General features: G+C 47.0%; 1 protein-coding gene across 2 annotated transcripts in view; it reads left to right on the forward strand.

Moving 5' to 3' along the window:
• The window catches only part of FHOD1 (formin homology 2 domain containing 1), a 1641100-nt gene that overhangs the window by 716328 nt on the left and 897588 nt on the right, over nt 1-27184 (forward strand). For both annotated transcript variants that reach the window (XR_013603775.1, XM_078670473.1), the window contains exons 9-10: nt 20149-20292; nt 21798-22156. Coding sequence is in view for 1 of the 2 variants with exons in the window: in XM_078670473.1 (XP_078526599.1) it covers nt 20149-20292; nt 21798-22156 (503 nt within the window). In the remaining variant the exon portion in view is untranslated. The remainder of the gene's footprint in view (nt 1-20148; nt 20293-21797; nt 22157-27184) is intronic.

Consider the following 27184-nt stretch of genomic DNA (forward strand, 5'->3'; position numbering starts at 1 on the left):
ACATATCCCACTTTGGCAGAAAAGCAGTTGACTGAGTGATACTCTAGGGAGTTGCGCTATCAGGGGGAGCTATCATTATAATCCACATATGTCTATATAATGCGCATACCATGAGAGAATCGAGCCTAACCTCTTAAATATCAGTGCGGTTTCATAAACAGAACGACACACTCGTTATGCTACCTGTAAGCCACGTATGAATTGTTTGTTATGACATGTTACCTTGCAAAAATACATTTGTTTCAAAATGTTGCATAAGTAAGCTGTAAAAGACGCACCTACAGGCGCTCCCTAATGATCATTTAGTATGTAAATGCCACCACTGGTCATCGGAGAATGTGTCATGCTGTGACATATTGATTGAATTGCTGTATGTATGTCATATCCTCATTAACACCTTGCAATTTTAATTCCGTAGGAACGTCTGTAATATATGACTAAAGATAATTGAAAAATCAATAAAACGGAATTAAACAAAAATTAAAGAAGTCATTTAACTTACATTGCTAATCAGGCCGAATTTTTCTGGATATTGTTTTTAAAAATGGTGGATGTGTTACAGTGATGTAATATTTTAGGAACCGTGAGACGTATATACGTCATTTTTGTGTCAAAACATATGTTTTGGGGGTCAAGTAGTCTTATAGGGACAGAAAATAACTTCTCCAAGCAACCCTTCTGGCAGTTTACAAAATGATGGCTCTATAATGTGTTTTAGCCATCATATTGGTAATTTATTTTAAAATTGTTTTGTTTCAGATTTTCCTTTGATTCAAATTCATAAAAATGAGCAAAGCAGGTAGTAGCAGAGTATCTTTAGCTTCTGGAGAGTGATGGGGGAAGAGGATCAAATATATTATCATTGTAGCAACACGTACTGTAAGTGGTATACAATGGAAAAAACTTGGGAAAAATTCATAAAAAAATAGGAGAAACCAGTGAATCACAACTAGAATCCAAGTCTTCTGACAAAGTGACGACAACTACACTGATCAGAAAGCAGAGGATCTTTAATGTTTTATCTGTGGTTTAGCCAGAATAGGAGCTAAATGGATTAATGAATGAACAAAGTATAGAGTATGTGAGTCTCAAAGGGCAAACATGTTTTTATCTGCAGCTAATTTCTTCCAAGATGAAGTTTTCAGCCGAGAAGCTGATCTAAACAGTGAGGTGAATTTATTTGCAGCGGATTTGTATGCCCACCCGAACTGCATGCTTGCATACATTCTAAAATAGGAAGGTACAATTAGCTCCCAGCAGCAATATAACCACCAGCTTTCAGGTAAGTTTGCACTCTTTGAATCAGAGTATAGTGAGTGGTCGCTCTTGATCAGAGAAACCAGATTGCACCTGCAAATGAAATAGAAAAACAATAACAAACATATAGAGAGAAGACAAGACAAACAGTTAATTTCTATCTTGCGCGTTTGTTTGTTACAGTAATATCATGCTCTGGTGCTCTATAATGTGCACTTGCACTCAGGATAATTCAGTTTCCTGAGGTGAATGTTCACATGCACTTAGTTTCAAGAACCCTTGACCCTGTCACCTGGCAGGCAGGTCGCTCCCCTCACCGCCACGCAGCCCCCTGTGTGTCCTGGTATCTGCCGCCACTGCTGCCCGAGTTAGCCGCCTGTTCCTCGGCTTCCACGGTATTGCCTGTCTCCTGTATCCTCTTGACTGTATTAACCCCTGTGCCACCTTTCTCTTCCTGTACCCCTGCTCTTGTTTTTGCCGTGACTGTATTAACCCCTGTGCCACCTTTCTCTTCCTGTACCCCTGCTCTTGTTTTTACTGTGATTATATTGACCCCTGTGCCCCTCTTTCTTCTGTCCACTTTGCCTCCGTGTCCCCGCCGTTTCCCTTCCCGCCGCTGTCACTGCGGCCCCGCCCTCTTTAATTCCATTGGCCGCCCCGCTCCCACCTCCCAGCTGCTCCTCCCTCCCTCTGCCCCTCATATGGAGGCCGCGCAGCGGTCAAAGGCAAGCCCGTCTGTGCCCGTCCGCACCTGTACCGCGCCCAGCGCCAGAATCCCTGGCCCCCGCCAGGGAACCCAGTTGAGATACAACTCCGCCGCCCTCCACGCACTCAACACCGGACGAACACCCGCCTGCTACCGAGCCACCCCAAAGAGAACCCACGGACCCTTCACCTGTCAAGCCTGCAAATGCAACTGCCCCCGAACCTGCAGACCACCCACCGGACCTCGCGACAACAACCACCTCAAGTGCATCCTCCTCAACACACGCTCCGTCCACAAGCATGCCGTCGAACTATGGGACCTCCTCGACACAACAGCTCCGGATGTCGCCTTCCTCGCGGAAACCTGGATGAACGCCTCCTCGGCCCCTGACATCGCCATAGCCATCCTGGACGGCTACAAGATCACCCGGAAGGACCGTGTCAACCAAACCGGAGGAGGAATCGCCATCGTCTACAGGAACACCCATCAACATCACGACCGGCGCCGAAGACACACTCTCCGCCGCCGAACACCTACACTTCCAGATTCACACCGACCCCAAGACCACCCTTAGAGGAACACTCATCTACAGACCCCCGGGCCCACGCACACAATTCAACGAATCCATCACCGACTTCATCAGCCCGTACGCCCTCGCCTCAACAGAATACATCCTCCTAGGGGACCTGAACTTTCACCTGGAAAAAACCAGCGACAACAACACCACCACCCTGCTCGACAACCTCGCCAACCTCTGACTCGAGCAACTAGTGAACACCCCCACCCACATCACTGGCCACACGCTCAACCCCATCTTCTCCGCCAGCAACCACATCTCCTTCAGCCACTCCACCGGACTACACTGGACCGACCACAGATGCCTCCACTTCACCTTCAAAAAGAATACATCCCATCACCACACACAACAAATCCCCCGCAGAGGCTGGAGCAAAATCACCACAGACCAGCTCCTCTCATCGCTGAGCCAGAACCCACCAGCCAACACCGCTGACACCAACGACGCAGCCCACAAACTCACACAGTGGATCACCAACTGCGCCGATGTCCTCGCACCACTGAAGAACCCCCCAGGCACGACCAGCAACAGGAAAACCTCGTGGTTCACAGACGCCCTCAAAGAATCAAAAAAATCCTGCCGAAACCTCAAAAACCTGGCGCCACGGACAAACCACAGGAAACATGACCGCCCTCAAGAACGCCACCCGCAAACACCACCAGATGATCCGCAACACCAAAAGGACAGCATTCAAAGAGCGGCTAGACAACAACACCAAGGAACTCTTCAACATCGTCAAAGAGCTCTCCAACTCCAGCGCTAGTAACAACGACATCACACCATCACAAGAACTCTGCAACTCCCTTGCCACGTTCTTCCACCGAAAGATCGCAGACATACATGACAGCTTCGGACCCCAGACTCCGCCTCCAGCCACCGAACCAGTGACCCCCAACACCACCCTCAGCGCCTGGACCCCCATCAGCACTGAAGATACCACCAATGTCATGAACTCCATCCACTCTGGCTCCCCCTCGGACCCATGCCCCCATCATATCTTCAACAAAGCTGACACCATCATCGCACCCCATCTCCGGAACATCATAAACAGCTTATTCACGTCAGCCACCTTCCCGGAGAGCTGGAAGCACGCAGAAATCAACGTCCTCCTGAAGAAACCCACAGCGGACCCCAAAGACCTCAAGAACTTCCGCCCCATCTCTCTTCTTCCCTTCCCTGCCAAAGTCATCGAGAAAACCGTCAACCATCAGCTAACTGCTTTCCTCGAGGCAAACCACTCACTCGACCCATCCCAGTCAGGATTCCGAGCCAACCACAGCACCGAGACTGCCCTCATCACAGGCACCGACGACAGCAGGACCCTGATGGACAACGGAGAAACCACCGCCCTCATCCTCCTATACCTCTCAGCAGCCTTCGACACCGTATGCCACCGCACCCTAATAACCCACCTCTTCACCACTTGGATCCAAGGAAAGGCCCTGAACTGAATTACCTTGTTCCTCTCCGACAGAACCCAGAGAGTCTGCCTCCCTCCCTTCCGCTCAGAGGCCACCAAGATCATCTGCGGCGTACCCCAAGGCTCCTCGCTTAGCCCAACCCTTTTCAATATCTACATGAGCCCCCTCGCCGCCATCGCACGCAAACACAACATCAACATCATCTCCTACGCCGACGACACCCAGCTGATACTCTCCCTCACCAAAGACCCAGCCGCGGCCAAAACTAACCTCCAGGAAGGAATGAAAGACGTCGCAGATTGGATGAAGCTCAGCCGCCTGAAGCTGAACTCGGACAAGACGGAGGTCCTCATCCTCGGAAAATCCCCATCTGCCTGGGACGACTCCTGGTGGCCGTCAGCACTGGGCTCCTCGCCGACACCCTCGGACCACGCACGCAACCTAGGATTCATCCTGGACTCCTCCCTCACGATGGCCAAACAAGTTAACGCCGTCTCGTCCTCCTGCTTCAACACCCTGCGCATGCTCCGAAAAATCTTCAGGTGGATCCCCATCGAAACCAGAAAAACCGTCACCCAGGCCCTCGTCACCAGCCGACTGGACTACGGAAACGCCCTATACGCGGGAACCACCGCCAGACTTCAGAAACTACTACAACGCATACAGAACGCCTCCGCACGACTCATCCTCGACATCCCTCGCCGCAGCCACATATCCGCCCACCTGAGAAACCTGCACTGGCTCCCCGTCAAGAAGAGGATCACATTCAGGCTCCTCATCCACACACACAAAGCACTCCACGACACGGGCCCGGAATACCCCAACAGCCGCCTCTCGTTCTACACTTCCACTCGCCATCTCTGCTCCGCTGACCTCGCCCTCGCCACCGTCCCACGGATTCGCAGAACCACCGCCGGAGGACGATCGTTCTCCTACCTGGCAGCCAAGACATGGAACCTCCTCCCTGCACACCTACAAATGACCCAGGACCATCTCACCTTCAGGAAACACCTCAAGACCTGGCTGTTCGAACAGTAGCAGCACCCTCCCCCCTTTCAGTGCCTTGAGACCCTCACGGGTGAGTAGCGCGCTCTATAAATGTCCTGATTGATTGATTGATTGAAGAATTTCAATACAGCCAGCTTGATTTGAGTGACAGGTACCTTTCTAATAGTGCTATTTCACCTGCACGCCTACTAGGGCGTTTAGCGGTATCTTTTATTGGTGGGAGGAACTATTGTTGATCACAGCAAGTGAGCCATAATGGCGTGGCCAATATCCCACACACACGCGCCATATTAAAAACGATATTTACAAAATATATACTATATATTTTTGACACTTTTTTTTTACATTTCACGTCCTCCGGTTAGGGTGGGCCTTAGCGCACCCATACCGCCGAGGTACAGTTTTTTACTCCTGAAGAATGCCCGGTAAATTATACCACCAGGGCAGAAACATGTCTACCCCTCTCAATGGGAAGTAGCTGAACGGTTTATTCAGCTCCTTCTTCCCACACTCTGCTTTTAGTGTGTCTGATTGGCCATTTACTAAAGTTTTCTTTGGACACAATCTAGACATTTTTAATCACTTCATTACACCTTCACTTGTCACTACAAAATCCAGCTCCGCAATAATTCCGGCGTCGTAGCATACCGGGGAGGTACTCGGCCTCTCCCGGTGGGGCCCGAAAATGAAGCATATCACCAACTAGGTTGGTGAGTGAGGGCTTTCTTAAGAATCTAGAAAGATTCTTCATGCTCACTCTTCTTGATAGTAGGCACACTCTTTTGTTGTCTATATTACTCTGATAGGGGGACCAAGAATGTTCCTGTTTAACTATCCCTTACTCTCTTGTTGATACCAGGAATTTTATTTTTTTAAACAGATTTTATTTGTCAAAATGGCACATATGATGCAGACCTCTGAATCCCAGAGACAGCTGCCGCATGTAAAATACAATAAATTGACTTTGACCGTTTTACTCTTTTAAACAGGAGAATATGAAAGGCAATACAAATAAAATTGATCCCTGCAAACACCCAACATCCCCCCCATGTGCCTCCCCCCCCCCCGTGCACCGTCTCCTTATTCCGGAACAACATATCGCTAAGCCAGACTGCCATTGCTCTACACAAAAGCTCAATGTCCACAATACCATATCCTGCTGTGGAATTGCGAGCAGTCCATAAGGAAGTGCAGGGAACGGGAGAGGCCAACAGGTCACTCTGGTTCCCGGCCCGGCTCCTCGCGGCGGCTCCAGCTCCAGGCCTCGATAATCCGCCCAGCGCCTCCAGATCTTATAGTGATTCTGGGGGCACCCTCTAGCTTCAAAGATGGGGATGCCCATACAAAAGTCCAGACCTTTCTTCTAAATCGAGACCGAGGGGGAAACCACCGCCTTCCAAGCTCTAGCTATATCCCTCTTCGGTAAGGTAAAGCCTAGGAGCATAAGATGGCGCTTATAGATGTTGCCCCCGATCCCTTCCATCACATGGAGGAGGATCCCTCACCCGTCTTCATAAGACAGCGGCCCTAGACAGTTGCCTGAAGCCATTGTGTTCTATATCCATTGACGAACATAACAGAGCAGCAACATGAAAATTGCTTTAACCTCCTGTTACTCCTCCTCCAGCTAGAGGTCCAGATACAGCACTATATCTGACCTCATTGGCCTGTCACATTTACTGATTACCATAGCATTAGCAACTCTGATGGACATAGTTGCAGTTGAAGTGAATCTCTTGCCTTTAGCGTAGGTGAGAGCTGTTGGCTTTGCCAATGCTTGTATGGTTATATCGATGGGCATGTGTTTTGCCATGGTGTATATCAATTTCACATGGGATACCAGATGCTCTGTGGATATTGACGGTTATTTTTAGAGTCGGATGTGAGGTTTGCTTTGTGTCATATTTTCTTTCAACAAGGTAAATGCCTGGTCAGCTGCTTGGTACCCTTACCAGGGCTGAACTATTTCAGTTCTCACACCCTTTTTAAAACATTTGTTTAACCATGAAGCAATTACGGTACATAAATTGTATGGGTAGATATATATACTTATACATTGCATACATTAACAAGATATACATGACAGATCTCATAGTAGCATTTTGGATATAGGTCTGTAATGTGTTGCTTACATACACCGACTGTTTATTATAATTCTGACTGCACCAATCTGAATTGGAATTTAATGCTTCTAGCCATCAATGGGTTCTTTCCGTATCTTATTCGTTAAAAGTCTGTGCGTAACCAGTGCACGTCAGTATGTGTTGCTTGTGATGTCTATTGGGTGTGCAAGGAGATATGTTTTGAGGGGCTCCCATATGTCTCTGGGACGTGAAGTTGGAGGGAGCAGTTCCGCATAAGTAAGTGTTTGGTCCTGCCAGAATATCATGTCCTTGATCCAATCCTTGAACTTAGGAGCGGCCCTACCTCGTCCCTTTCTACATGCTGCTCTTCGCTTGGCTAATAGAAGCCCTATAGAAACAAAGCGCTGGTATCCAACCTCGATATTCTCTGTGTAGCCCAAAAAAGCCGTTATAAGTGAGGCTTGGATTGAGGGTGAAGTCATGTGTCCTATTGCTACTAACACTTGTCTCCAATATTCCTTAATGCTGTTGCAATTCCAGGCGAGGTGTGGAAAATCTGCCCCCTCTATCCCACACCTGTCACATCGGTCATTGTCTCGCAGTTTATATTTATACATTTTAGCATCAGTGTAGTAAGTGCGATGTAGAAATGTATAATAGAGGGTGTCAATTTAGTAAACATCTGCTGCATTGTACAGAACTTTGTTTAGATACAGGTCACCCCAGCAGGTTATGCCAAACTTAATTTTTGTTTTTTTGAAGGTACCCTCCTGTAGTACTGGCATCCTTGGATGATATACTAGGGGAAGTGGAGGTGAGTACAACATAGGGACTTGCATCCATTTGGCTATTTGCTGCCAAGCTTTCACCGTACATATGGCTGACGTAGGATCGGTTTCTCGGGGTTGAGGCATGCTCAGTATGCTCCCCTCCAAGGGTATAGGATCTGCCAGCCATTGTTCTACCGCCACTTGTGGCATGTATTTATGAGGGTGAACTAGTATTGTGCATAATTAGCCTGCGTACAAATATAGTAAAATTTTAGGTTGGGGATGATAAAATCCTTCCTGGGTGTAAGGCCTTGTAAGTACATCCCATTTCAACCTGGGTTGCTTGCCACCCCACGTTAGTCTAATCATCTCTGTACGTAGGGCCATGACAAAATGCCTGCCAGGGTCAAATGGGATATTCATAAATAAGTATAAAAGTTTGGGGAGGATTACCATTTTTATGAGAGAAGTGTGTCCCGCCATAGATAGTGGAAGTCAGATCCACCTCGTGACAAAACCTATGATGTTTTCTAGGGTTCTACCATAGTTTAAGCGCATCCGCTCGGTCAGCAGTAATATATATTCCTAAATATTTCACCTCTGTGTCACACCATTCTATTGGCAAGTCAGGAGTGAATGGCGTTGCAGCTGCAGTAAGTGGGAAGATCTGGGATTTCCCCTAATTTATATGTATTCCTGAGAGTTCCCCAAATCAGACAAATTCTCTCAATATGGGGTTTAGGTTCTGTTGGGGATTTCTGAGATAAAGGGTAATGTCATCTGCGTATAAAGAGATGAGTATTAAACGCATTTGACAGCGCAGAGCTTTGTCCTACAGATGCTGTCTCACTTTGGCCACAAGAGGCCTGACCATTTATAAGCATCTTGGCTGCAGGAGAATTATATAGTAAGCGTATCCACGCCAGGACTCCTATGGGATTCCCCATGCACTGCAGTATGGCAAATAAGTAGTCCCATTCGACCGAATCGAAGGCTTTTGTGGCGTCTAAGAAGAACGCCGCGAGTGCCAGTTTAGGGTCCACATTTTGTAGTATGGATAATAGCATACGGAGGTTATGGGATGTCGCTATTCCTGGAATTAATCCAGCCTGGTCAGGCAACAATAATTTCTCCATCAGAAAGCTTAATCTATTAGCCAATACTTTGGCAATAATTTTTGTGTCCTTATTGATTAAGAAAAGCGGCCTATAGGATTCGCCTGTGTCGGCGGGTTTACCAGGTTTTAGGAGTGATGTAATAAGAGCCTCTCTCATAGAGCACAGAAGAATGCCTGTTTCTTGGGCTTCTTCATAGACCTCTTTTAGTGTAGGAATAAGTTGATTAATATATGTTTTGTAAGTCTATCTGGAGGCCATATGACCCGGGGGCTTTACCTGAGTTCATTTGCATGATTGTGGCACGTATTTCATCCGCCTCGCCATGTTTTCCTCATGTCTTTAGAATTGTCCTTCTGTGGAGCTATGGAATGATCACAGACCTCTGACGGATTCAGTTGAGCTATATAGCTCATCTCTGGCCGTAGCTCTAGATAACACTGCTTTACTTGTCTCCCAAATGACGCTGGTCCAAATTAGTAACCTGTTCCAGTTACTCATGATTCCTATAGAGCCTTGACACTGAAGATTCTAAAGCTTCCTTTAGATCTCTTTAAAAGTAAGAAAAAGCATTTTCCGTACTGCATCACAGTCCGGTCTGTTGCTAGCTGCTTCATTTGTACCATGTATGTTATTAAATTCTGTAACACCACTTTTTAGGTCCTTCGTTTCAGGGCAGTGGCCTGAAGGTACAACCAGAGCCAAATATATAACTATGTTCTGGGTCATTGCCTCACAATTATACCGAAGTAGGCTATAAACTTTGGCTTGGGTGCATATAAGCCAGATACAGACTAAATTGGTAACTGAAGAATTTACTGAGCAATCGGGAATCCCCAAATGAACAGTCAAGGGTGTGGCAATGGATTGTTACTCCCACCGGATAACATTTGGGTATAAGGTGAGAAGGTGAATTAAGAGCAGGTACATGTGTAAATGACCTTTTTTTGGTCTCGCCTGGCGTTAGCTGCGCGCATGCGCTGGTCTCGCCATGCGAGAGCTTCTTGGAATCAATACGGTTTCCGAAGCTTTCAGGAGCGGACTTGAAGCCCCACCATCGTTTTAATTCGCTGGCGTCATCCTCCATGCTAAACGGTGGCTCACGATTGGAAATGAGGCTTCTTAGTCCCTCCTTGTTACTGCTCTGTCCACTTTTGGCCCCGCCCACTGGGACTGGATCGTGTACTCGCGGAGTTGCATGCTCTCCTTTAAAAGCCTGGAAACACTCTTTCTTTGTCATTTTGAGCGCGGGCCGCCTCGTCCGCGCTTGTTTTAATGTGCCTTGCTTTTTTTTTTTTTTTTTCGAGTGCTTGTTAATCAAGCATAAGAGGTGCTTGTACCACACACCATCCTAAATGCAAGTGTTCAAACTTGCTCCCTCATGTGCGATTACAAAGAAAAGGGAGACTGTGTGAAATGAAATCATTTTGAACAAGCAAGAAAGCGGTATTGATTCTAGGGGTTATTGTGCTTTCACATTTTACCACCTGAAGGGTGCATTTAATTTTATTCTCGAGAATTATACTCAGGAGGCATAATGCTGTCGCGTAACACACCCTTCCCCACACTGAGGATCCCCTGACCATTTATACATGCCTGTACAAACTACAGAAACGTCCAGAACTGCCTGTCTTGTGTGTGGTGTCATTGCTACGCCTACGTTTTATTCTCTGAAGCAAAACAAGTAACTATGGTAAATACTGGCGGCCCTGGCTGTGTGGCGACTTCAACGGGTTTCACTTTCGCTTCAGAGGATCTGGACTCTGAGGAAGCGGAAGAGCGTAGCCCTGAAGCTCCACACACTTTCGCCTGTTGAATCCTGATAAACTTGGGCTTCGTCTAAGCCGGGCCAGCACTGGATGCAGACAAGGGTCGCTATTCCTACCCAAGGAGAGGAGGCAGCCCCAACAAAGAGGCGCTCTGTGTGGACCACTACACAGAGACACGGCGGGGAGGTGAGCAACGTGTATGAGTATCTGAGTAAAAATGTACTTACAGTTAAGTTACTACTTCCATCTCAATGCTGTGTACTCTTAAGACCTGCATACCAAAGCAACTGCTTCTAACGGTGGTTACACGCAGCCCTTGTCAGGAGAATGAATATATTTGCAGGTTTTAGGGCAACGTAATGGGGAGGGGCGGTGGTGCACCCACTTCTCAGGTGGTTTTGTTCTTTAAGAAGTGAATGAAGATGAGTGAAAAGGAAAGAAGGCTCGAGGAACATCCCAGGTTCGCTTCCCAGGATATTACTGCATTTTTAAGATTTATACGCCATATGAATCTCACCTAGCTTTTCATTAGAGGTGGACAAGGCAACAAATTGACTGGGAGAGCCGAGCTAATGACCTGGCTTTGATGTAATCATGCACACAAGCCTCGTAGAAAACTAACATGTTATGCCGTTCTATTTGCTGGCTTTATTTGTTTCATGCTGGCCAGGGTGAGTTTGTTCCGCCAAGGGAGCAAAGCCTTTTCACGTTTTCTCCAGGAGTGCTCCTACTGAAACAGGCCTTTGCATTTTGTCCTTATCTTGTTAATCTGGTCGTCCCTTCCCGCCCCCAGTCAGAGCCATGGCATCCCAGGAATGCCAGCCCCTGCTTTGTGAGAGTAGGGTGAAGTGAAGGACCTCTTTCCAATATTGTTTGAGATTTTTTTCAGACCATGAAACCGGTACCTTAGGAACCGGACTGGCCTTGTGTGTTCGAGAGCCTCCGAGCAGCATGTACGGGGCAAACTGTCCAAACTCTCATGGCACAGGGCAGTTCTAAATCATGGTTTATTGCTCACAAGGTGTGCGCGCTCAGAATCTGGGTCATGTATCTTTTACTGTTCTTGAAATATATATGGCATACTTCTTGCTAGGTGAAATCCCGGAGAAAAGTGCATTTAAAGGGTGGTATAGCAAAAGTTGCATCCTCAGGAAAGCTGATGCTCTGTCGATGGATATCGTTCATCACTGTCGGAGGTGTAGTTTTAAAAGCAATATATACTGATGCCAACTCTCCTTATCGAGGGACATTTTTAACACCCTGAACTCTCTTCTACACAGTCTTCGCTTTTGTCTGCGCTGCACGTTGTATTTTCGCACAGTGCCATTTCTATTCGGTTCATCACCTGGGTGTGTTAGCAACATTTTACATGTACAGTCACCGTGGTGCTGAAGGTGGCAACTGATGTAAAGAAATATGACCCCAAATGCCCCAGAAATGTTTTCATGAGTGAAACTGGGTGCTCTCGCAGCAGCTTCTTTTGCACTACGGGGCTTATTTACAAGGCCCTTGTGCCGCTGGTGCGCTACTTTCAACATGGGGAAAAAGTAACTTGCCGTTGGCGCTGTTATGTTGTAAGGATCACCCCATGTGGTGTAGTCACGAAGGGGTGTCCTCCACGCCCACCTCTGTTTGCAAGCAAGTGGTCCTGCCCCGAGCGGAAGCAGGGGTTAGAAAATAAAGTATAGGTCATGACCAGACATGCGGGTCAGACCGAGATTGCCACAAACGCAAGCGCCTGTGTCTCCAGTCATTTACTGCTGCATGTTTCATACTGTCCTGAGTTGTGCCAACTGTGAGCCTCCTCACTGGCACGCAACAACTGGCGAAGAGGGTGGTTCCTTTTCAAGGGACCCGCAACAAGTGTGCCTTACCACGTGTGCCCGCTCTGTTCCGGAGCGTCCCTGCCACTGAAACGGCTGTTGTGCGGTGAGGCATCATTGGGCGCCGGACCTGCCAGGCTCACGGTGAGCGCTCCTTACCAGAGTGTTTTTCTGTGCGGCACATCCACAGGAGTCTGCCTGTGCCCCGGAGTGGCTGGTCGGCCATGTCTGTGTGCCTGCTCGGCGCGATCCCTGCACATGAGGTCTGTGCGCGCACACACACCGGTTTCCACGTGAAGGCCGAGAGGTGCCTGCGGTGTCCTGAGCTGCGTTGTTCGTGTCAACGGCGGGCAGGGGCCTTTGTGGATTTTTTTTTTTTAAACTCACAAACACAGCAGAATCAGCAGAAACAAAGAACAGCAACACTGCTGGAATAATGAGAGAGCACTCCAGTAGGCACGTGTGCATTTCAACCAGCAACCAGAAGGCTGTATGAAGGTGGGGACATACCAGCAGACTGAGACAGACATTAATAAGGAGTGCGAAGCTGGTGCGTGCTGCTTCACGGTCAAGAGCCACATGTAACTCACCACAGGTGTCGTCCTCCTGTGACAGGTTGTGCTATTTTGACGGTGTGCCCCGTTGGGACTGGAGTGCGCAGAATGGTGACTTTTCCCCCTGTTGAGGCTTTCATAGTTGACGGCCCACCATCTGCGCAGGGGGCCAAGTGGAAGGACTGTCTGGAGCGCCTCGAGACCTACTTCGCCGCGGTTGGCCTGAAGCCCGGAGCGCTAACGACCCATGCTGCTGCACCTGGGCGGTCCCGCGATACATAAGTTGGGCAAGTCAGTAGTGGAGACTGGGCCACTCCACACATACGCTACACTCAAAGCTGCACTGACTGCGCACATCGAGCCTCTGGCAAACCCATATTTCAAACGTTTTCTCCTACGCCAGGCACAGCAGCTCCAGAGGAGTCGGTGGATACATTCTATGCCCGCGTAAAGGAACTGGCGAGCACATGCACGCTGCCGGATGCAGGCGATGAAAAAAGGGCCCAATTAATTCAGGGGTGTTCGTCTGTCAAGTTACGAGAGAACATACTCCAGACCCTGGGAATTTCTATGGTGGACATCTTGATGATGGGCCGGTCCAAAGAGCTGTTGGCGCTGCGCACATGGAAGCCGCACTCCAACGGCAAGTGAAGACAGAACCTGTAAACGCCGTAGCGACCGAACCTCCTACAAAGCCCTCCACGAAGAAGCCCGAAAGCAACAAGCCACCACCAACATCCAGGGCTTGCTACACATGTGGAGGAGTGAACCCTCCTCAAGGCCCGTGCCCTGCTCAGAGGAAACGATGCACAGTATGCTACAGGTTCAATCACCTGGCAAATGGGTACCGCTCGGCAGGGCGAAGACGATAGCGGGGACAACAAGTCAATGCCATGGATACCCCGCAGACGGGAGGAGAAGATGATGACATGGTCGACGATGACGTGGAAGGAGCAGTTCACGTCATTCATGCCATGCAACCGAACGGATGCCCCAAGCGGTGAATTCAGAAATGCAGCATACGTGCCGCCGGACATCCGATACAGGCGCTCATTGACACAAGAGCCTCCATAAACATCATGGCAGAGTCAATGCTAAGGACCCTCCCAACGCAGCCGACCCTGCGGCCAACTTCTATGCAAGTGTTTGCATACGGATCTGCAACGCCTCTTCTGTTGGCAGGACTATTCACCACCAACAATTCCCACGAGTCACGGTACACCGGAGCCAAGGTTTGTCACCCAAGAGGGGTCTGGGATGTTGCTGAGCTGCCGCTCGGCGTAGCACCTTCAACTGGTAGCGTTCGCATTTGCCGTGCACCAGGAAAATGTGGGATCCCTGGTGGAGGAGTTCAGGTCACTCCTCGAAGGCATAGGATGCCTCAAGGATCACATGGTTCGGCTCCACGTGGATCGTTCAATCCAGCCAGTCGCTCTCAAGCATCAACAAGTGGCATTTCATCTATAACCGAAAGTTGAGGAGGAGTTGAGGAAGCTAGAAGCAGCGGATATCATTGAGAGTGTGGAAGGTCAAACTCCCTGGGTGTCTCCCATTGTGATAGCCCGAAAGCCTAAGCAACCAGGCGAAGTCAGGCACCTGCTGAATCACGCAATAAAGAGGGAAGGCAACTTAACCCCGACGATGTACGATATAGTTGCGGAAGTGCGTGGCTCGCACTGGTTTTCAAAGATGGACCTAAGGGCCGGCTATCATCAACTGTTGCTAGATCCTGAGTTGAGAGCCATTACGACATTCTCCACTCATGTGGGACTGTGCAGACCCAGCGAAGGCCAGTGACAGCCAGACCACACCAGCCCCTACCACCATAACTGGTGTGAGAAGCTTCCTGGGCATGGTCACATTGTGGCTGATTTATCCGCAACCTGACAGACCTCACCACATCATTAAGAGACCTCATGAAGAACACCACTACTTGGAAATGGTGACCTGTGCAGGAAAAAGTCTTTCTGGACACCAAACGTGCTCTCTTGGCTGAGACCCCGTTCGTCAACTTCAACCTGGCATGTGAATCGGAGCTGTCAGTCGATGCGAGCCACATTGGATTTGGTGCAGGATTATCTCAAAAACTACTAGACGAGGAGTGGGCCCCGGTAGCCTTTGCCAGTCATGCCCTAACAGACAGCGATACTCTCATATCGAAAAGGAGGCCATAGTGATCCACTGGGGTTGCCTCCACTTCCACCTGTACCTGTATGACCAACTGTTTACAGTCCACACAAACCACTAATCCCACTCTTCATGGGAGTCTTGTCGAAACCTCCTCAGGGAATCGAGAAATGGATCCTGCGGCTACAGGAATACCAGTTCAACGTGGTCTATCGCCCAGGCTCACACAATCCAGCCGACTTCCTGTCCAGGCATGCGAGGCCAGTAACTAAGGAGGAGGAAGATGAAGCAGATGAGGTTGGAGTACGTCAAACTGGTGGTCGAACGGTCTCGCCCCCTTCCGATCTCGTTGGAAGACACCGTGGAAGCAACCAAATCGGATGAATGCTGGCGACCTCGGCCGTGGGGTCAGGAAGATGGCAGCTCCTACTCGAAAATTTGACATGCAGAATTGAGGAAGCACAAACAGCACTTGAGGCCCTGAATAATGTCCGCATGGAGCTGCCATTTTCCCCGAAGGATGCTTAATGAGGGGTGCCCGCCTGGTAATTCCGAAAGCATTACAGTAACGGTGGTGGATTTGGCTCACATTGCTCACCAAGGAATAGCCAAGACTAAGGCACGACTGCGCTGCAAGGTGTGGTACCCTGACCTGGACAGTGTCGTAGAGCAGACAGTCCGGTCCTGCTCCCTATGTCAAGCAGTTGGCCCAGCCGAACCACTCGCACTGATTGACAGAGGACATACCACCTCACCCCCGGCACAGACCAAGTGCAGACTTCGGGAGTCTACCAGATGGAAGACACATGCTCGTCGTAATAGATGACTTTTCAATGTATCCAGAGGTGGAGATTCTGGACTCTATTACAGCCAACAACACGATACCACGGATTGAGAAAATAATGGCCACCCACGGCCTCATTCGAGAGCTATGCACAGACAATGGTCCGCCTTTCTCGAATCATGAGTTCACCAGCTACCTCCACTCCTGAGGTATTCAACACCACAAGATCACACCCCGTTGGCCGCAAGCGAATGGGGAGGCGGAACGCTTTATGAGCACCTTGAACAAGGTACTGAGAATAGCGGTCACCCGGGGGCAGAACATGGAATGCGCCCTATAGACGTTTCTAAAGAAATACCGGCTAACACCCCACTCCAGGGCAATGGTCAGCCCCGGGTCGCTGTGCATTCACCGGATGGTGGAGGATGTCATCCCTCATGTGACTCCATCCTCTAGCCTTCGTAATCAAGTTGCCGAACGGCTCCAATGACGACGGGCCAAGAATGATCAAATGACCAGGTGACGGCATGCAAAGAGACGGACTCTGGCTGTCGGTGATTTGATGTTGGTGAGGAATCGATATCCACGAGGAAAGTTCTCACTCCTGTTTGAACTGCACCCCTGGGTCATCCAGGCAATAAAAGGCACGATGGTAACTGCCAGGAAAGATGGTGAACCAGTCACGAGGAACATTTCACATTTCAAGAAGTATCCACATCCTGCGTCTCCCAGAGTAGGGATGCCTGATCCAGATGAAGTTGAATCCACTGTTGAGCCTAAACCAGCAGAGACTTCGCTGTCCAATCGACTAGACCTGTCTCCACCCAGGGCTTCCAACGGCAGTTCCTCGAGGGCGCTCCGCTCTGAAGACTGTCGAGAGGGGAGTGTACGTCGAGGAGGTCAGAGGTATCACCTCCGGGCCAATCCTGCGGTGTTGTCTCGACTGAGAGTTTTCGTATTCGGATTGGACTAAGTGTTCTGATATGGACAATGTTGTTTTTCCGTGTTGTCTCTCTCTCTCTCTCTCTCTCTCTCTCTCTATCTCTCTCTCTCTCTCTCTCTCTCTTCTAAACACCCCCTCCCCCCTCCCCCCCCCAGTTTTGGTTTCCTATTTTGTTGTCAGCTAATTTGTGGTAAAGGATAAATGTTATGTTGTAAGGATCACCCCAACTAGTTTAGTCATGAAGGGGTGTCCTCCACGCCCACCTCTGTTTGCACGCAAGTGGTACCAACCCGAGCGGAAGCAGGGGTTAGAAAATAAACATCCTTGTTAGACCGAGATTGACACTAACGCAAGCAAGCGCCTGTGTCTCCAGCCATTTACTGCTGCATGTTTCCGAGACCCTCTCTCTCACCAAACAAAGAGTTTGGAAGATCCTCTCGGTGTGAATGGTCAGAATTGCCCCCTCCCTGACGGAATGAGTGTCCTGTCTCTCTAGTGTTAGTTTGCATGGAGGAGGGGGCGCAGGGTCAGAAGTCAAGGCATGAGTGCACACTATCCTCTAGTCTTAAACTCCCTATAGCTCAAAATCAGCTGCTGGTTTTTAGTGGTATTTTGGGAATTGTCTTGAAGCGTGCAGAACGTATTTTTTGAGTTTTACTTTCAATCCAGAATGGGTCACTACTTAGACGGAAAGTGCCACTTGACTGTTAAACCTCTAAACATGAAACGCAGAGGGAAATGCAATAAATTCATTCATATAGTCTTGCCTTTCTTCCAACACCCTCTATGGGTTCTTTTTCTGAAAGCAAAATATATAAAACAGACTGTTTCCCTGTGAAGAGTGTTTTATTTTCTCCGTTCCTTTTTAAGCGACACTGTTTATTGGCAGGGTGCTGATGTGAGGCAGCACAGGCAATCCCTTGCTTGTGATGCCATGCCTAAATCTTGGTATCAAAAGCCACGTGCTGCTGCTATTGCTTGGGTGCTAGCCCTAGAGACATCTGTCAAACTCTTCTGGACTCTTTCTTCCTTTCACCAAGGTGAAGGTGTTTGTTCCAATTAAGATTAAGTTCGCATCGAAAATAAGGAGCTTGAAAGATTTTAGTTAACTTCTAGGAGTTCTACTATTAGTGAAGTAGCAGTGTCAAGTTTGGAATACAGTCTTTTTATGTTTACATTCTTGTGCCTGTAATCTACAGAATGCCAACTTGTGGATATGTTATGTCATGTTATGTTACCAGCGTTTGTGTGGCGCTTTCCTGTCATGTGTAAGGCCTCACAGCACACGTACTCAAGAAAAAGGCCGGTGACGAGTTGCTTGTTTCTGGTGTGCTGCCTAAATGCTACATTGCAACGGATCCCTTGCTGTCTATGGAAACCTATGCACAATGCAACACTTGCTGCCTCTTCGCAGTTCTCATGTTGACTGCATGAATAATGGCATCCATGTTGTCCATGGGAACGCTGTTCCCTGCGACCTTTGCATCAATGTTCGGCATGGAACGCTGTGTTCGGTGCAAGCTAATACACATGTTTGAGAGGGCATAGCCCATTAGTATATCTTTTTTTAGGAGGGCCCCGATATTCATACAAACGTGATGGGTATATTTTGAGTACTATTCTATTTGAGGAAAGTTTTTAACCATCATGCATATTCTCAGCTGTAGAGTAGATTTGTGCAACCACAATCCCTCTGAACACTGTTGTGTGTATAAGGGAGAACACATTTATAATGTAGGGCTGTATCACCAGACGGCCAGGTCAAAAAAAGGTAGTTGAATACATTTTAGTTTTACTTCTCGTTGTTGTGAGATATGTGCCTGTCTTCTGAATTTGCATAACTGCTCCCTTCATTGTTTATCTTGGGCTGTCATGGGGGAGAATGCAGCTGTGGAATATTCTTGGCGTAGCTGCAACTCACATGCACACTCATATAATCGGTGACAAGAACGAATACCAGTTTAGATTGTAGAACAGGAGCCCAATTCAGAAAAATGTTGTGCATGAAATATTTAATTGAGTGAGCAAAAAAAAATCTTCTTTGAGTTTATCAACCGAGATCTCGATAGTCACATATTCAGTATTTTCTGCAGTTTGATTCAATGTGAATACTTCTCTATAGAGCTGTATATAGTGGCAGGGCCATGAACATGTGTGTTCCTTGGGGATGTGGACCAGACATGACTTAATGAGTCAAGCCACCTCAGAGTTTGAGGCTAAAGCTAGTGCTCACACATGATGGCTGTGCAAATTTAGGTGTAGGGACAGCAAAACACCTCAGTGGTTAACGAGGTTTCCCAGGATTTTTTTAAATTCCTTGTGAAGAAAGCAAGACTGAGAGGTGGGAAGTAAAAAACATAATACTGCATTGTTACCTCTAACCTAAACCTAGTCCATCTAATTTTTATAAAACGCTTGCAGCTGCACCCCTCGACTTGCTAAGCAATGAGCATGCTGTGTAAGTTTCTACAGAATAAGACACACAATGGAGCTCTTTGTTTCATTAAGGTGGTGAGGGCATATCTTTACCAAGTACCTTAATGTTTGGACGCTTACATCATGTATTATGTAATTTCAATAGTATTATTTATAGGCGTTTTTGTGCCATGGGAGGCATTAAATTCAAACACCTACCACTCCACAACACAAAATACCATTCCACATAATTACACTTCAAAACACACAATCTTACTCCACATGATTCCAGTACACTCAATGCCACATAATTACTATCAACATAATTCCACAGCACACCATGCCACATCATTCCAATACACAAATCCACTCCACACAATTCTACGCCACACAGTTACACCACTAATCCAGTCCAACCCACATAATTCCACAACACCACATACATACACTCCATAACACATAAGTAATAAACAGTGCCATTTACAATGTCAATAGCTCCAACAAATATAACCCCTATTACATAAGTAAAACAAATTACCATTTACAATGCCAATAGCTCCAACACTAACAAATGCGAGACCTATGGCATTTCCAATGAGTGTTATAAATAGGAACAGTCTGTGCAGGGTTGTTCCTATAGATGCAATTTGATTGTATAGTGCATGAATTGGTTTTTTTGTGTTTACCGTCCAGTGCTAACCGTACTCTTGTGGTCAAGGACTGCAGTGTTGAGAAGGAATGTACTACTGGTGGGTAATTACAATGCAAAGATTAATACTTTTATTGTCTATTTAGACACTCGCTGCTCTTCCAGATCAGGACTCGTTCTATGACGTCACAGACTGTCTCGAAAAGTTGGGAATGGAAAAGATTATCCAACGTTATGTAAAGAACATAGGAACAGACCCAGACTTGAAACGGACGTTTACTGTGTATGAAGTAAGGCAATTATTTTTTCGACTGTCATTACTGTTTCTGTAATAAACCCTTATGTACTATCATCTGTTTTTCTTTTTTGTAGCACTTACCATGTAGTTGGCAAATTGAATTGCAGGTGGGAGCAAGACTACGTCTCCCCAGGTCATTGCATGAAACATGCATTGATGGATAATTAAGAAAGCAAAAAAAATGTCTCTTAGATTTCAGTCGTTTACTAGCTGTGACATGTTACCAGAGATGTTTCTATTTTTGAAAACAGCTGATTCTGAAGACCTGTTGGATGAGAACCCCAATTGCATGAATGCAACATGCTTTTTCCGGGTGGACAAATGGTCTTAAACATCTTTAGGGTACTTCAAAACCTCAATTTCTCATTTATTAACCTTCTCCCTTGTTTTTAGCACTCTGTGGAGCATTTATGGACCAAATTAGAGAAGACTATGGATTAGATTAAGACGGCTTGTACAATATTAATGTAATCACATGCCACTTGGTCATTATGACGTCTTATGACTGCTGGAAACGAATGCCATTCCTTATGGAGGATTATTTAAAGTTGTGCATGTTCAATGTAATCTATGTCCTGCACGATTAAGGGCAGTACTAGCCTGGCTTGTCACAAGTAAGAAAATACATTATTTATTGGATGTGTTATAAGCAATCAGGATATGTCGTTTATCCAGTTACTGTGATTACCATATTAACCAGCCACCATTTAATGTGTTTAAAGTCTACTAGTCCTTTGGCCACAGACTGTCAGTCTTTGCTAGATCATCCTGTATTAATCTTGCTGTTCCAAATCAATCATTTTAACGTTTTCCCTTTTCCTGTCATGGGTCTGACATTTGTAAGAAGACTATTTTTCACCTCCTAATTGCATGGGTACCGAGACCCTTGAAAGGCGTGAGGTGCTATATGGGATAGGCTCGAAGGGGTCAATAGATGGAGTGACAGAGCAGGGATGAAGAATAACTGACAGACTGACTGACTGGTATGCAAAGCCTTATTTTGATAGCTGAACTACCTTTTGCCCCATTAGTAATTATATCTGGTATTATTAAATAATTGTGACTGTAGCATCCATGTAGGTGTGACCTGGGGGCATGAAGGGAATTTTTTTTCTTATGCCTCGGCAAAACATGGAATCCGCATGAATGGCTGTAGCTTGGAGAAGGCCTCCTTAAAACTGATTGGGATCAGAGGTTGTAGGTAACATTTTGTTTGGTCTGTTATATGCTAGTAGCGGTGACTATGCATCCCTATGGTCTTATGTGAAACTGCGGGCTTTTAAGATGTCATTTATGTATTGCTGCGCACTTGCTTCTGGCTTCTTGTCTGCATGATCTACTAAATGTGCATCTCAGGTACTGCAAGTGCTGCATGAGGATCCGAGCATGGAGGGAAACACGAGACATGTGGATTTAATACATTGGCCAGTACTGCCAAAAGATCAGCCATTGCTGCTTACAAGCCCTTGATTGTTGTATTTTTATTTTCTTTCAAAGAACGCACTAAAGCAAGAAGACGGGGACCATGAGGATGCATTGTCAAGTAATCGCAAAGACCGAAAGAAATTGTCACAAGCAGTTGAAGAGGACAGGCAGAGCAAGCGTTTATCAGGAAACTGCAACATATCCCATTCACCCTCTTTGCTTGCAAACCATGTGCAAGACCAGTGTAGCCCACCAACTTTGCCAGATCGTTCTATCAACTTTGCGGATGCAAGCCTCAAGGCTGCACCATCTCCTGTCATGCCTCTTTTGATACCAGTGAGCCAAACACCAGTCACACCTTCCACCTCATCTTCCAACACTTTGAGTAATGGCAGCTATGGAGCATTGCCCAATGACCAGGGACCATCACTGTAAGTACTGCAAAGAGATGCTTAGATTTATTTGTATCATTTGTTTGTTGGAGTACTTGACAGTCTTATCACCATGTCATCCAATATGACTTCAGGGAGTATCTGTGCTGCCTATGGCAAAAATGTGTGGTTTTTTTTTTTAAATTACAACAAGACTTTGTTCTTTGTTTTCCCATATTCTGTACCTACCCTTGACTAGAATCCCCCTATAAGCATGATGTAATAATGCTTAACACTACTCATAAAGGCTTTGAAGCGATTTTTATAGCCCCCGAAAAACGTAATTATTTAGCCAGTAATTGCTTGAACAATACCTTAACTATTGTCACCCTGTGATTGTATCCTTATTCCTTAAGACTAACACGTGTTTTGTAGATCCAGAAAACAAGCTTGCCACTGAGGTCTTGTGTACCATCTGGGAACTAGGCTTAAGTCATATCGTTATGGGAACGCTCACTGGGACTCCAGCGCCCAAATTCCTATTTCTGTCAGGTGGTGGAGAACCATAACAGCACCAGGCGGACGCATAAATTCCATGTTTGGCACCCACGGCACAGGGTGCTCTTTAGGACTTCAAAATCCAGTTCCTAACACGAGACGAAGAGCCACAAGAGCGCACAGTGAGTGCATCAGTTCTATGGTTGCCGCCTGCGGCGTGCTATTTGGGTTTCCAGGTCCCAGAATCCAGTTTCCGCCAGAAGGCAGATAAACACAACAGTGCTGGGGGCATAAATTCCACACTTGCCTCCCACAGCACTGGACACTATTTGGGACTCCAGAGCCCAGAATCCAGTTACTGCCAGGAGACGGGCAACCACAACAGCGCCATACGGGCACCTCAATTTCACCGTTGATGCCCGAGAGAAGAGCTGACCAAAAATGGGAAGGCCAGAAGAGGCTGAGTCAGCCCTCCTGGCTTCACTTCCTATTTCTCTATTTCATTGTCGAGGTACTGTTCTATCATTATTCTGCTCCTTGCCCCCGACGTGTATTAGTAACTGCCTCTGGTTATTAGTAATTATTGTTAAGAATGGGGAAGCCCAAGGTTGTAACCAACCTACTCAAATCGCCAATGAACTCTTCCCTCAATAGGTTTCTCCAGTGTGCTGTAGGTGTGACAAGTAAATAAATTTAACTTGCTGAATGATGTTTATCTCTCACACCGATCCTCAGGGCCAGGCTTCTTGCCTGTCACTACATTGTTTGCATCATCAAAAGCAGAGGTGCGTGCCCAACTTGTCAATAACGCTGCAGCCGAGTCTTCTTGTCAGTCTCCTGCGCCTTCAGTATCATTGCTCAGCTTGGCTTGCACACCAGGTAGGGTTCTCCAGCAAAAGGAAGAGGGAGCTGCCAACTGTCAGACAGAAGAGCAATCAGTTACTTACCCCGCTGGATGTAGTGGGGCGGATTCTGCCGACACAGATGGGGTTTTGTGTGGGATAATAACTGCCATCTTGGAGGCCAAGTTAAAACCCATCAACGATCGGTTGGGAGCTATTGATGCCGAACCATCTAAACTGAATTTAGCTGTATTGCCTCCTGCTTCTGCTCTTTCCAAGTCTGTTGACCCTGGATTGGGAGGTGTAGCGCTTCCAAACTATAACAAACATGTGGCGGGTAACTCTAGTTCCTCGTCTATCTCGCCTTTAGACAAAAGAGATCCGAGGCCATATCTGCATAATATAGATGCTCCTTTGTGAATGTTCAGTGATGGCCCAGTGGGGTTGGAGGTGAAGGGCAAGGGAGAATGGGGTGAATGGCTAAATGGCCCAATAGGTACCATGTCTACCTAGCTTTTGAGAAGGATCGAGCTGGATAGTTAGATCATCTTGTTTATTGTATTTTAAAAATGGATTTAGAAAGCCCAAAGTAACATGGGAATGTTTGTTTCATTTTGTTTATTTTTCTGATGATCCAAGGGAATTCTACTTGAGCGAAACAAAAACACAGCCAATTCATGTGTACTCCTTCTTGGCATGCAGGCCTGGGCCTTTGTCAAGGTTGATATGTAAAGTGCGTTATTATAAAAATACCAAGAAACCCATGAATGATTATGGCAAAGTACCAAAGAATTGAAAAAGAACAGAGAAAATTGGGAGGAGGGGGGGGATTGCGTGATGGTGTCAATTTCAAAATTAACCCAACCTAAGGAAAGCAAAGTTTCAGTAACGGTTTGTCTTTGCCAATACATAAATCAATGAACATTTTCAATGAAGCGTAAAAATCCATTAGCCATCCATAAATTATAGTTCATGATTCCAATTGAAGTAATCCATCCAAGAAGCAGGTGTAGTCGTTGCAATAATGTTATTGAGAAAGGGAACTGAGCCAATTATGTGATATACACAGATTATACTTAGCAATTCCAATTGGCACAACCAACCATTCGTACAATTTGCCAAGGTTAGAAAAACATTTTCATCAAGGAATCCTATATATTGTTGCAATAGTGTCATACCAATATAAAGGGTCAATGTTTTGTATTATACACGAGGATTGTCAGCATCATTCATTAGAGGACGCAGAATATCATCCGTGAGGCACCCAAAACAATAAAATAATAATAAATATGATAATGAGTAATCCTGATTCTCCAGTATTGGGGTGTCTTTCATAGATTCACATGCCTGAATCATTCCCCGTCAGAGTGGTAGTCCCACAGTACATAAAAAAGCAATAATATGTCATAATATCCTTAGAAAAACTAGGTAATAACCAACCAGGAAGTAAAGTAGCCCAAGCCACAAGAGAAAAAACTTCCACACGCATGACTATCCTAGTCATTTTGTATAGTCCAAACTGCAGTCAATCAGGCGACAGCACCCACCAGAAAGTTCTCCCCAGAGGCTCAGGCTCTCAGATTTTCTACCACACGTCTGCTCAGTGCTTCTCTATTTTCCTTCAGGAATCTGGATTTGAAGATGTCTTCATCTACGAAATTTTTATTTAGGCCTTGTGACTCTTGTGGTAAGCTCCGGCTTTTCAAAGAAGATCCCCACAAGAAGTGCATTTACTGCCTGTACCCGGACCATCAGGTAACGGACTGCAAGATATGTAGGACCTTCCCTCAGAAGACCCTCAGGGACAGAGAGGGCCGCCTGCTTTTGTGGCTACAAAAGCTCAAGGATCAAGATTATCCTGTTTCTGAGGTAGGCAGTATTGCCTCTGGGTCTACTACAGTTTCTAGGAAGAGAGCTGCTGAAAAGGTGTTGTTTTCTCTTGGGACTAAGATTGTAAAGAGGCAACGATCTTCTAAGGGGTCTGAGAGGCCTTCCACTTCTAAGGCTACTCCCCCTACTAAGGGCAAACTTGGGCCATCCACACCCCCGAGAAGAACAACCAAAAAATTACCTCCAAAGATGACTTCTGAGAAGACTTTACCTCAGAAACAGACCCTGTCGTCGACGATGCCGTCGTCAACTCCTTCATCGACGAAGATCCCCGTTGACGCAACATCTACGGTAACTTTCACTTCGCCTAAGCCTGAGATGTTAATGTCGACAGCGTCTTCACTGTTGACGATGGTCTATGTCGCTGTCAGGCCTATCTCGTCGACGAAAGAATCTTCATCTGCCCACGCCAGCGCCCTGTCGGCGGCCAAGCTGAAGAAGATTCCGTCGATAATAGCTTCGTCGACGTCACCGTCGACGGTTGCTCCATCGCCGTCGACGGTTGCTCCATCGCCGTCGACGAGCTCATCATAGACTCCTGCACCGTCGACGACTAGATCATCAACTAAGACACCGTCGTCAACGAAACCTTCCTCGTCGACGAAGACGGCTCAATCGTCGACGGTGACCTCTTCATCGTCTGGATCCAAGCCCCCGTCGATGAGCCCGTTGATGGGGCCTCAGTCGACGCCTCAACTGTCTACATGTACCACCATGCAGGTTTGGTCACTGTCTACGGCTTTTACGTCAACACCAAAGCCATCCTTGCTTCAGAGACGCAGTTCTGGCCTAGAACCTTTGTCCTCTACGCCTGTCACCTCAAACGGTACCCCTACAGGTCCCTGACAAGTTGCTGGACTTTGAAGATAGTGAGGAGGATTCTGACATGGATGAAAGGTTTGGGATGGCTACAAGTCCTTCGGAATTAAACATCAAATACCAAGAGGACGATCAAGATGACCAACACATTCGCCTGAGCATGTGACACCACCTGTTACTAATGTCCCCTCAGCTCAGATGCCAGTAGCATTGCTAACAAATCTACAGCACATGCTAAATGACTATTACAGACGTTTTCCACCGTCTGAGTCAGCGGACTCTGTGCCTCCTACACCTGTGGTGCAAACACCTATATCTGATTTAGGACCTCCAAGGTCTCCTCCTCCTATAGCGTCCCATCAGCCTGAAGAACAACATTCTTCTGACGAAGAAGAGAGAGAAGAAGGGGAAGTCGATGACGCATCCTTGATGTCGGAGTGGGACGATTTTGCGGTCCAAACACCTTCTCCTTCACCTCCGGTTACCGCTGATACACCTCCAGTAGATGTGGGAGAATTCCATCTTCTAATGGAAAGAGCTACAAAACGCTTTCATATTGACATGGAGACTACACAGCATGAATGCTTCCTCTATGATTTCAAAGACCAGCCAAGGAGGCAGGTTAAGTCTATACCTATTATTGATTTCATCTGGAAGGAGGAAGTTAAGGTTATGTCCACTCCTGCATCTATCCCTCCAGTACTGCCTAGGATAGATAAAAAATATAAGGCTCCTGAAAAGTCCCCAGCTTGCCTTATAGGACACCCCAAATTGGATTTGGTGATCATACAGGCTGCTCAGAAGCGATCTAGAAATCCTTCGTCTCCAATCGCAGCCCCACCGGATAGAGACGGCAGGCGTCTGGATGCTATTAGGAAGCGTGTGTCTACAATGGCAGCAACTACAATCCGGGCTGCCAACTCATTAGCCATTCTGGGCAGATATGACCGGCAAATGTGGGCTGACATCTCGCCATAGGTCAACATGCTTCAAGGGCCCTCCAGGACAGAAGCTCCGAAAATACTGCAGGAAGGTGAGA

This window comes from Lissotriton helveticus, chromosome 12 (genome assembly GCF_964261635.1).
Source record: "Lissotriton helveticus chromosome 12, aLisHel1.1, whole genome shotgun sequence".
NCBI classification, from domain to species: Eukaryota; Metazoa; Chordata; class Amphibia; order Caudata; family Salamandridae; genus Lissotriton; species Lissotriton helveticus.